The 11,722-nt window shown below is 54.6% G+C and overlaps 2 protein-coding genes across 2 annotated transcripts; one reads left to right on the forward strand and one right to left on the reverse strand.

Annotated features, from left to right (window-relative positions):
* Window positions 1-1,698: 1,698 nt before the first annotated feature.
* LOC308223500 (type III endosome membrane protein TEMP) lies at window positions 1,699-6,020 on the forward strand (the record flags this gene model as incomplete). Its single annotated transcript, XM_080622607.1, has 4 exons — window positions 1,699-1,785; window positions 3,900-4,407; window positions 5,078-5,224; window positions 5,656-6,020. 4 exons carry the CDS (start codon window positions 1,699-1,701, stop codon window positions 6,018-6,020), a joined length of 1,107 nt encoding a protein of 368 aa, XP_080478733.1.
* Window positions 6,021-11,059: 5,039 nt separating this feature from the next.
* On the reverse strand, window positions 11,060-11,722 carry TMEM125 (transmembrane protein 125; the record flags this gene model as incomplete). Its single annotated transcript, XM_080622941.1, has 1 exon — window positions 11,060-11,722. The coding sequence occupies one exon, from the start codon at window positions 11,720-11,722 to the stop codon at window positions 11,060-11,062; it is 663 nt and encodes a 220-aa protein (XP_080479067.1).

An 11,722-nucleotide genomic window follows, 5' to 3' on the forward strand; every position in this document is an offset into this window, starting at 1 on the left:
AACCCAATCACGGCCAGTTTAACTTTATGTATCTCCGAAGGAGGAACCAGGGAGCTGGGTGCAGCTGAGCTCAGCCAAAGCAGCTCACCACACTTGCTCTTCTGTAACATAAAAAGCTCCAGCTGCCCAACCCACAGCATACTGAAAACACCTGATTTTCTGCTGAATTCACAGACCTCAACGTTTTTGCTGAATCATGATGGACTAAAAAAAAGAGTGACAAAAATACCCCTTTTTGTTATCATTTGCCCATTCTAATGCACAGCACTGCATGCCAGAAACCATAATGCACTGATACGTTTCCTGATAGGAAATGCAAACGCCCTGTGAGTCCACTGATGGGCTGGGCTGTCTCTGCAACATTGTCTAGCCCTGCTTCTCTGGCCATTTGTTTATTTTATGTGCACAAGGGGTCCCAGGCAGTCTCTGCAAGGCTGGGTTAAGGACTGCTGCCACAAGGCATAAGAGCAGCCTGCTTGTGGGATGTCAGAGCATCCCCAGTCTGCCTGGTGGCATCAGCAGCGCAGCAGGGGAGCAGGCATGCCTGGCTGTGTTGGCATCCACAACACACCCTCAGGATGAAGGACAAGCTGCTGGGAGGCCGTTTCCCTGAGGAAAGGGTGGGACGCGTGGCTGTGGAGGAGCCCCTTGGCAGCTGAGGGAAGCAGGGCTGCCCTGTCCTGGTTGCTGGCAGAGTGGAAACTGCAGATGCACAGTGCTCTTGTTGGCAGGCAGCTTCTTGCCCCTGAGGAGCAGTGAGAACAGGGAGCAGGGAGCAGGGAATGAGAAAGCATGGAAGAGAGCTTGGGGCTCCCTCCTGCTGCAGAGGCTCTGCCAGCCCTCACCCTCTCACTGCCCCAGTACCCATGGGCATGGGCACATGTCCCAGCCATGTGCCAGTGAACACCTACAGGATGCTGCTTTGACACCGTTTCCCAGATTTTCACTGGCTCCATGGCAGGACTGGCAGAGAGCACTGCTGATGAATGGCAGGTCTGCATGGGGGCTGCGGGAGTTGGTGGGGCACCCGCATCCTCTGGGACCTTCACAGGAGCTGCTCAAGGAAGCCATATGACTCTCTAATGCTGGAAAGCCAACACTGCTGAGCCACTGCCGGGCCCAGGGACATGCCCATTTGCTGCACCTTTTAAACACCTTTCCACCTGAATCCCAATAAAACCTTTATTTTCCTGTAAGACCCTTTCCTGCTGCTTCAGCCCCTCCTTCTCTGCCCGGGGCTTGCTGCATGCCCCTGTCCTGGGTGCATGGAGCAGGGGCCCAGCAGCTGCTACAACACCGGTATACCACAGAGGTGCCCCACTCATCCTCTGACCCCCATTGCCTCCCAGTGCTCTGCTCCCACCAAGGCAGCCCCATGCTCCATGGGGCAGAAGCTGGTCCCTGGTCACCCATTGCAGCGGATGGGAGGTGTCGGGGCGTGGTGGTGGTTAATGTGTAACCAGCGCTGCCACCTTTCACCGGCGCGGCAGGAGCGTGGCCAGGGCGCAGCAGGGCTGGCTCCCGGGGGCTGGGGGTCTGCGGGGCCGTGTGGCCGGGCCTGGGGGTTTGGCGGGGGCCCTGGGCCCTGTGGCTGTGGCCACACCGGGCCCGGCCCGGCCCGGCCGGCTCTGCCGGCTCTGCCGGATTCCCGGCTTTCCCCGAGGCTTGTTTTTCAGCCCCGCCGTTTCCTGGAGCCAAATGGCTCCTGCCTGCCTGCTCGGGATCTGCAGCCTACTCTGCACCTGGGCAGTGGCGACGGGACACCCCTGCAACCTCGACCACCAGGTAAGGGGCATGAGGGGGCTCCAGCACGGGCAGCAGCTGGGCAGGGGTAGGCATGGGTAGGCATGGCTGGGGTTGTGGCACCATGTGCCTGCGGGCAGCAGGCCCTGCCAGGCGGCTCCTCTTCTGCGCTGCGGGAGAGATGAGGAGCAAGGAAAACCCATGGGAGCAAGCGGAGTTAACTGGGAGGTGTGCTGTGCCACCCGCGACCAGCGGTGGGTCACCCACACCTGCAGCCTGGCTGCCCTGCTCCCAGGCTCGGGCTGAACACATCACATTGTCCAGCCCATTCACCGCAGCATGGCAGGGGTGGCAAAGCTTTATCTGAGCTGTGGCATTTCTGGGGGTGTCTTGGTTGCAGCCATAACACAGCTGCCCATAAGGATGCATGGTGAGAGGAGGGAGGCACATCCCTGAGGGACTCCCACCCATTGTTGTTGTGTAATCCCAGCTGGCAACTTAAGTACCAACATAGATGCTTCATCTCTCCCCTCATCCTCTGTGGGATGGGAGGGAGAATCGGAAGTAAACCCCAGCCATTGAGATCAGAACAGTTTAATAATGGAAATAAAGGTAATAATAATAATAAACATAAACAATGAGAGAGAAGGGGATAAAACCCAAGAAGGGCAAGTGATGCACAATACAATTGCTCACCACCCACTGACTGATGCCCAGCTTGTTCTGAGCAGCTGTCAGTCCCTTTGGGCCAAATCCCCTGTTTCTGTACTGAGTGTGGTGTTCTATGGTATGGAATACCCCCTTGGCTAGTTCAGGTCAGGTGTCTTGTGCCTGCTTCCTACCGGCTCCTTGTGCCCCTCCTCACTGACAGAGCATGAGACTGAAAAGGCCTTGAATCAGAATAAGCACTACTTAGCAACAACTTCAACATTGGTGTGGTATCAGCATTGTTCTCACACTAAATCCAAAACACAGCACTGCACCAGCACTAGGAAGAAAATTAACTCTATCCCAGCTGAATCCAGGACAGTCCCGCACTCCCTTCTCCAGTGCAGGATGATGCAGTGCCTGAAGCCAGGGTCAGGGCAACCATGGGGTTAGCATCCCCACGTGTCTGGCAAGGAGCAGGAAGTGTAACTAAACCATCTCACTGGGACAAGTGCTGCAGCCAGCAGCTAAGCTGCACCAGGAGGGAGCTGGGAGGAAGCAGGAAAAGCGGCTGTTGCAGGAAAAGGATGGCACAGGGCAGTGCTGCCCACTGAGCTCTCTGATGGTTCCTCAAAAGGTTTGCCCTGTTTTACCCAGCCTCCCCGAGCCCAGCCCTATGTGAGCTTGAGACAGACCTCAAAAATCTTGGCTGGGCCCCACATAAAGCCCAAGGAAGAGTAACACGTTCTGGGGACTGCTGCCCATGACCAGCTTGAATTTGGCCACCCTGTTTTTCAGGGAAATCCAATATATCTGTATGGATATGTTGATCCATTCAGCATGCACTGCTGGTCTTTTGGGACAGCGAATGCTCCCCAGTGTGTTCTGTTTACTACTACAGCCGCAGCCAGGCTGCACTAAGCCACTGGCACTCACAGTGCATCCTCAGAAACACGGGAGGGCTGGAGGCATGGGTGGGATTTCCTGCACAGGCCCCGGGAGCAGCTCTTGACATGTGTGCCTGGTGCAGGTACCATCACTCTGCCTGCCCTCACAGCGGGCAGGGTCTCGCCTGCTTTGCTGCCCCAGCTGGGAGGATGCCATGTGTCATACAGGAGATCCCTGGGGACTGGGGAGGAAAGGAAGGCCCTCTGCAAGCTGACCCTGCATAACAACTGCCCTGAAAGGGAGGACAGGAGGGTGACAACCTGGTTCCTTCATATCCACGTCGTCTGTTTGAGTTTCCCCCCAGCTCTCCATGTTCCCCCTTTACTTCTTCCGTCAGCTGCTCTCAGTGGTGGGCTGTCCTGCTCATCTTTCTCTGTTTATCCTGACCCACACCAAACTTACATTTTGAGCAGCTCATATGTTATTCAAACTTGTTTGTGTCTTTGTTTTTTTAAACTCTGCAAGGGTAACTCATTAAGACATTTGAACTCTGGGGAGTCTCAGTCTAGAGATCCTCCCCAGCACAGAAAGCACATCTCAGACACCAGCTTTCTTCCCAGGGATGGGCTGACTGCCACGGGAAGAGCCTCCGGAATGCTCCAAGTTCCCTTCCAAACAACATCACCAGTTTGGACCTCTCCTTCAACTCCTTGGTCATGCCCCATCACAGGACTCTCTTGATGCATTTCCCTTCCCTGCACACCCTCAATCTCTCTAGCAATGCCCTTCTGGTGCTGAGCCCAGCAGCCTTCTCCAACCTCGGAGCAGTGCGTCTGCTGGACCTGAGCAGCTGCAGCATCACCTACCTCCACATGGATGCTTTCAAGGGCCTGGGAAACTTGCGCACACTGCTCCTAAGAAACAACAGTCTGCAAGAGCTTGAGGGCTCTTTGTTCCTGCCACTGAAGGCGCTTTTCCACCTGGACCTGCAGCAGAATGCACTGGTCTCTGTGGACACGTGGAGCCTGCAGTTGATGGACACAGTCCCGCAGGTCCAGCTGGAAGGGAACCCCTGGCTCTGTGACTGCAGTGCACACCCTCTGCAGCAGTGGCTGCAGCGCAGGCAAGGTGAGAACACAGGGGCAGGTGGCACAAGAGGTGCTGGGCAGGAGGAACTCTGGGGCAGCGGTCCCACTCGATCCCTTTGCTCTAACCCCTGGGCAGGCTTCCCTGGGACCTCTCCCACCTTGCCGAAGGACAGTGAACTGGAAGGTGATGTGTCTCTTCCTTTCTTGCAGTTACACATGATACCAAAGTTTTCTGGGAATGACAGCAGGATAATTTAGCCACTCTTACTGGGAAAGGGGCTGCATGTATGCTTCAGCCCCAAAATCCACCTATATGTATCCACATGGAGCAACCAAATTTTCAAGAGGTGTTGAGCACTTGGCAGCTCCTCCTGTGGAGCCGGATTAGGCTCCAACCCTCTTGAGCTCATCTACCAGGAAAGAGCAGACCTGTGACAGTGGAGTTTCTATCAGTACCCGTGAATTTGGCATTATCCAGTTAACAGAAGCCTGCTAATCACAGTCACACACTCACACAGTTCCTTGGCCAGGGAATTTTTCCTTTGGTTCTGCCTTACAATGTGCTGAGGGCCAGTGAGGCTGGAGGTCAGACCCAGGAGCATCTTGCAAGGTGTCCTATCAACCCAGGAGCAAGCAGGGATCATCTTCTCTAAACTGGGGAGGGGATGGGGGCAGGCCCCCTGTCCCACTTTATCCTGTGTGTCTCCCAGCTGTGCAGGTGACCTGTGCATCACCCCCGTGGCTGCGGGGCCGGGAGGTCGCAGCACTGGATTCCCAGGACCTGGGCTGCCGGATGAAGCAGCGGTTTCCTCGGGAGGTCAGCACGGTGCAGCAGATCACAGTGACCTACAGCAACAGTGAGTTGTGCAGCTACAAAGGTGTCCATAAGGTCAATCTCCCTTCTCCTTTCTATCACCCCAGAGGGACTGCAGGCAGGGACTCCTGGCTCTGCACCACTCCCAGGGGCCACTGATGGTGCAGTGGTTTGGTGGGGAGGGTGGCCACCACCTGCGAGGTGTTTGCTGGCTTTGCAACGGAAAAGTCAGCAGATGCCACAAAGCAACACAGAATGTAGACCTGCAGTGATTGGCACCAGTATCAGCCATCCAGCAGTTTTTCCCACAGGTTCTTGGTAGCTAGCTCCTGGTGAAGGGCATTTATATTGTTCCTAATGGAAGCAATCCTATGCTAGCTGCATGCTGGAGGCATGTACAGGGCTGGCTGCTGAAGAGCACTGGGTATGCCCAGGCTGACCTGCCCTAACCCTGATGATCTTACTGCACTGCAGCCACCGCACCACCCACCGGGAAAGGGGGAAGGAGCTGGCCTTACCTAGTAGGCTTCCTGGTGGCAGCAATTGGCATCTCCATCTTGATCGCACTGGCTGCCAAGTGCAAGGTCTTCCACAAGAACTTCACCAGCTACCACCACCGGCCACTGCCCGAAACCAGCTCGATCGGAGGCAGCCCCATGGAGGACAGCAGCAGCTGGGACAGGGGCTCCTCAGGCCAGGGGGCCTGTGAGAGCCACCCCATGCCTGGTGCTGCTGACCTGCAAGGTGAGGATGACGATGGCTTCATCGAGGACAACTATATCCAGCCAAGTGAGCAGGTGCCAGAGGATGAGGAGAGGCAGTTCCACCTCTCCATCTGAGCCTGCAGTCCAGCAGCCTCTCACTGTCCCTTCACCTCCATCCCCATCCTGCCCTCGGTATTTAGCCCCACAGGGCTGGGGGCAGGAGGAAAGGAGTGGAGAGGAGGGGAGAGAAAGGGGGGGTCTGGGAATGGTGATGGAGGCTGAAGGCAGCCAGCCCCAGCATGATGCCAGTGGGGATGCAACAGTACAGGCACACCGGACCTGCTCCTGCTTTCCCAGCCCTGCTTGGATGCTACTGATGAAGAAGATGGTGCCTCTTGCACCCAGGCAGTATGGTGGAGTGGGAAGAGAAGCCTGCCCTGGTGCTCTCTGCAGGGTCTCAGGCATCAGCCCCACTGTCCTATGGTGCCAGACACAACCCTGCTCTGTCCTTCAATGTGTTGTCACTCCAGGGTGTGATTAAAAGTGTGATTAAAGCCTCTGTCTGTGATGGTTTGTTGGAGCTCTCCTGGTGACAGTGCCAGAAAGAGACCCGTCAGCCCACAGCTGGGGTGCGGATTCCTCTGCATGTGCTTTCAAGGACCACAAATGCATTCCATGTTAATTGTGTTGGTGAAAGAACAGGTCTGTGACACGAATGCACTTGTGCAAGCTGTCACCCATCTGTCACCCACAGGCAGATCTGCTGCTTCATCGCAGGATTTCTGTGCACATCTTTACAATGCTGCTTTCCACCCCTCTTGCTGCTTTACAGCGCACCCCTTCCCTCTTTTCTCTCATCCCTCTCCACCAAGACATGCTAGGAAAGCACTTACTTTTCCCATGCGAGCTCTGCAGAGCTGAGCAGACTTGTTGGCGGCTTGCTGAGTCAGGCAGGCACGTGCACTGGGGCAAGATAGCCCTGTCCCCCGGCACCCATTGCAGCGTCCCATCTGTATCTCTAAGCATGGATTTAGATGAACATTATAATTTTTGCATTCCTGTCATCTTTGTGGCACGATAAACAGCACATGAGACATCGGCAACTGCGAGTTATGACCCAGCCAGTCATGTCTGTGTGGGTCACACTGGAGTTATAAGCAGGAAGCAGCAGCAGCGTTCACCCTCCTTAGTAAAGTGATTCACAAGCTGGTACCATCTGGCTGGGCGGAATTCCCAGAGCACAACCTGGTTGTTCCCGTCCCCAGTAGCCTGGAAATCTCTCTTATCTTGCTCCAGAGCATGAAACATCATCACAGGGACAGCATTTCTTGAAGCCCTGCCACATGGCTAATTCCCCATCTCCTTCAAACCTCCGTTGCACTGTAAACTGCCTTTCTATTTCTGTGGTCATTAAGACATTTACAGAGCACAGTGTATACAAATGTAAATAATACATGTCAGAGAATGTAAACCAAAGGGAACGACTGGGTTGGGCGTTGCATGGGTGACACAGGCCAGTGACTTAGAGCACCTTCCAGAGAGGGAAGGTGCCATTATAGCCATGAGGAGGCAAACCTGCTGGCTTGTTTCAGTGGTCATCCAGTTTTGGTTGTTAAATAATGTATTTCTAACCTGAGATTTACTTTTGCAATCACTGCCTCATGTTTTGCCTTTTGGGTTCATCTTAACAGCTCCATTTGAATTACAGCACACACTGTATATATATGTAATATATGCTGTAATTTTTTGAAATCATGGATATCTTTCAGGTAAAATAGGATACTTAAATCTGAGGACTGGGAAAATGCATTTCAGTTCTCTTTTGGAGGGCAATTTCCAGGCTTTTCAACATGCTTTTCAATCACATGAACTCACTCTAGACTCAATGTTTTATTTAGGTCTCAGTGATGTCTTTAAAGAGATTAAAATACAAGTGCCCATGTTTTATATCCAGGATCTTGCTCACTCTCATCCCTCAGTGCCCAGTGGTGGGTTGCTTGTCTACTCTGACCCTGTTTTTCTGGTGTGCAGGGGAGCGTGGCAGCCCCTCTGACCCCTCTCCAGGCATTTCCAGTGGTAGAGGGCAGGAGCTTGGCAGCCCAGTGGTGGGAATTGCATCTGGCATGCGGAGCTGGGAATACAAGGGGATCAGAGCAGAAAAAAAGGCGCCTTCTCAGGGGGGTCCCCCCAGGAAGCAGTCAGAGGACCCCATGGTCGAGGCTGGCGGATGGGAGCAGTGGCAGGTATGTAGGCAGGCTGGTTCTAGGGTCGCTGCAGGCAGTAGCTGCTGCCATGAAGCACAAGGCTCTGCCTCACCACAGAGTGAAACAGCTTCTTTACAAGCCAACTGGCATGGACATCATCAGGAGGCTTTGCGTGCACCACATGAGCGTCTTTCAGAGGCATGGCAAGCTCTTCTGTTCACAGAATGGTGGTAAGGGGGATTGGCTGGCTAGTTCCTTGAGCAGAAGGAGATGCATGTGCATCTGGAGGTGCAAGATGTGTATCAGGAAATCAGTATATGCATTTGGGGGCTGTGGAGGCATTGCCACACTTGCTGGTAAACCAAAATCACAGTTTCAGGAGATACCCTGGGCTGCCATGGTTTTTGCCCCGGGCTCTGTCTGAGCAGAGGCCAGTTTTGCGTAGCCCTGCCACCCCCCGCTCTTCAGAGAGGCCAACACTCAAGCATCAGCCTTCAACACGGTTGATTTCTGTCACACTTTATTAAGTATTTCCGCACACAACACAGGAACCAAGAAAGGAGCAGACCAGTACTGCTGCTGCAGACGGAGACTGTGACTGGGGCAGCACAGGCTGTCCCTCTTGGCAGCCAGACACCCGATCTGCCACCTTTGGGGACAGCCTGTTCTCAGACAGTATCTCCTTGTGTTGCTGACACTGCCTACAAGTATCCTTTCCTGGCATAGTTCATGGGCACTTGGGGCATGTTTTGAAGGGGCTATGGAGAGGAGGATTCACATTGGCATGTAGGGAGTGTGGAGCTGTGAGCTGGGCACAGTCACGCACCTTCTCAGGAATACCCAGATGTGCAAAACAGCTGGTGTGCAGGCAGCTGTGGACTGCCCACGTGTGCAGGCTGGGGGAGCTGGGAGTAAGAAGCAGAGGTGGTGTAACTGCACATGCACTGACATAGATGTGCAGAGCAGCAGCAACGGCGATGGCACAAAGCTGTCCAGCTCTGGCCTGTTCCTCCCTGTGTATGCACACAGGTCCCTGCTGGACCCAGGGTCAAACAGCCCAGAGGGGCAGGATGGCTATTTGCTTTGCTGAGGATTTAGCATAGAAGGAGCTGAGCTTAGTAACACCCTCTGAAATCTTGGGCAGATTAAGGGAAATGATTCAGAGAGAGGAGGAAACAGCAGTTTAATAAAATCAATGGATGATGTGAAAGTGGCAGAGGAAAATGTGTAAATAACAGGTCCAGAAAGAAAAGCCAAAATGCTGCTCCCATACTTTGGGAAAAAAAATCCAGAGCTGCAGGTGTAGGAAAGGCAGCAGGAGCAGAGCAAGAGCAGATGAATACAGAAGTGCCCTCATGTGATGAAGTGCATCAGAGATGGTGTGGTCTAGAGCTGTGAAAGGCTGAAGCCTTCATTGTCCAGCATATATCTAGAGGGATTCACTGATGCTGAACTCTGACACTGCTTCCAGTGTAGGTGTAGCATGGACATGCTGTTACTAAGGGAACGAGCTACCGTCCTCTTCCAAATAAATTTGGTACTTAGGCACCAAGAAATAATAGCTCAGTCTTGTTCCATTACAGAGGGAACTTTGCAAATAATGAGCAAAAATAACGGCTGGGGCAGAGCAGCTCAGGTGAGGGGGAGACGGGAGCAGACAGGAAGATGAAGAGAAGGTTTTTCAGGAGCAGCTTTGCTAGGAGGTTATGATCGGTGTCTATGGAAAGGGCAGTGAAATGGTTTGTGGGTCTTTAGAGGAAGTGAGAATTTTGACAGGTAAATTAGCCTAAAGTCACAGGAAAAGCTCCCGGGATGAGCTGTTAGTCTGCCTCTGGGAAAGACACCTCGGTGATAGACACTTTGTAGAGATAAAACACTGAAAAAGCTCCAGGTAAAGGCCAAGTGGTAGCAGAAGAACTTTTCCGCCCTGCAGCTACAGCAGCACTTGGGAGGCAGAAGCAGCGTGGGAATGCACAGGGACTGGGATGAGCCGCAGTGCTCCCACAGCAGCAGGGGTGCCTCTACTTGGGAAACTCCTCTCTGAGGGTAACAACGTTCCCCCCTAGCACTGCCCTTGCAGAGCATCAGCCCAGCCCTGGGATTTGAGCATCCCATCACCATCCTCAGTGACTGCACCTTGCTGTTTGTGGCTCGTGTGGCTGGAGCACGCTGGCATTGATAGCAGAGCCCCAACACAGGGCAGCACTGATAACACATCAGAGCCCTGACTCCAACACCTGTTGATCACCCCTTTGATAAACCACAGAAGGGGATGGGCTGCAGACATGTAGTATTGGAACAGATCCCAGCACTGCAAACACAAACAGCATTTCATGTGAGGTCCAGCCATGCCGGGGCTCTGGCGCATGGAATTCCGTGCAAATCCCATGCTTGCTCCGACAGACACACAGGTGCTTCCTCGGGAGCAGCCCCTGCAGCCCTACCTCCCACCAACCTCCCTTCACTTGCACTGCATGCCTGCTGACATGCAGAGTGTTTCCTGCCATTCATCACCTGCTACAGGCTCTACTTCGCTCAGTGGCTGGCAGCTCTGCACAAAGCACAGGGTAGTTTCATACAACCTTCAATCACAGCCTCCCCTGCCAGGAAGGCGCACAACAGATCCAGGAACTGCGGGAACCAAGCAAGTACCAGAGTCCCCATAGGTACGGGACAGGCTCACCTTAACGCTGTGACAGGCACCACAGCCGGGCAGGCAGCAGCTGTTGCAGGAGGCTGTATGGAGATACAACACCAACCAGGCCAGTGCTGAGCTCCTCATGTACCAGATCAGAGCCTGTCCAGGTGTCCCAGGTCCCTGCCGTGCCATCAGCCTGCAGCAAAGCAAATGCCAGTCATCTCCAAAAGAAGTGTGAGGCACATGGCAACACTCCCCTTTCCTTCAAGGAAAGGCCAGCACCAGCCCTGCTGACGGGTTGTATCCAGAGGCTCACGCAGAGATGTCCTGGGTCAGATCAGGTTGGCCATGCTGGAGGTGGGAGGAAGCCGCCTGTTTGGAGCGAGGCGGCCGGAGATGGTGAAGACACGGATCTCGCCGGTCTCCAGGCTGCGAGGAGCAGCATGGCGGCAGGACGTGCAGAGCAGGTAAAGCAGCAGGCAGAGGAGGATGGCGCTGCCAGCAGTCAGGAGGACAACCCCACTGGTGAACATGCTGGCCAGCGGCCGTGCGGGGCTGAGCTGCATGGTCGTGGTGGAGAGGATGGTGAGCACCACCCCGCAGACCAGCAGCACCAGGGCGCTGAGCAGCAGCACCAGGCAGTCTGAGAAGCCGCCGCTCTTGAGGAGCTCAATCTGATCCCGGCTGCGGATGCAGTTCATGTCCTGGATGGCAGAGCTCAGCAGCTGCTTCAGCAGCACGAGCAGGGCCAGGAGGCACAGCGTGGTGCCCACGGCCAGCCGCCACTCCCCGGACCGGCTGCTGGTGCTGTACAGCAGGATGATGCCTCCGATTCCGCAGGACAGGATCAGTGCCACGGCCACTCCATAGCACAGGATGGACTTCTTGGGGTCCTGGAACCACCAGAGCTCCACATGCTCCTCCAGGATGTTCCTTTGGATGTGGTCTGCGTCCGCAGGGGTGCGGGGGCTGCTCAGCTCTGCCAGCTCCGGCAT

The sequence above is a fragment of the Psittacula echo genome (genome assembly GCF_963264785.1).
Source record: "Psittacula echo genome assembly, chromosome: 7".
Classification (NCBI taxonomy): Eukaryota; Metazoa; Chordata; class Aves; order Psittaciformes; family Psittacidae; genus Psittacula; species Psittacula echo.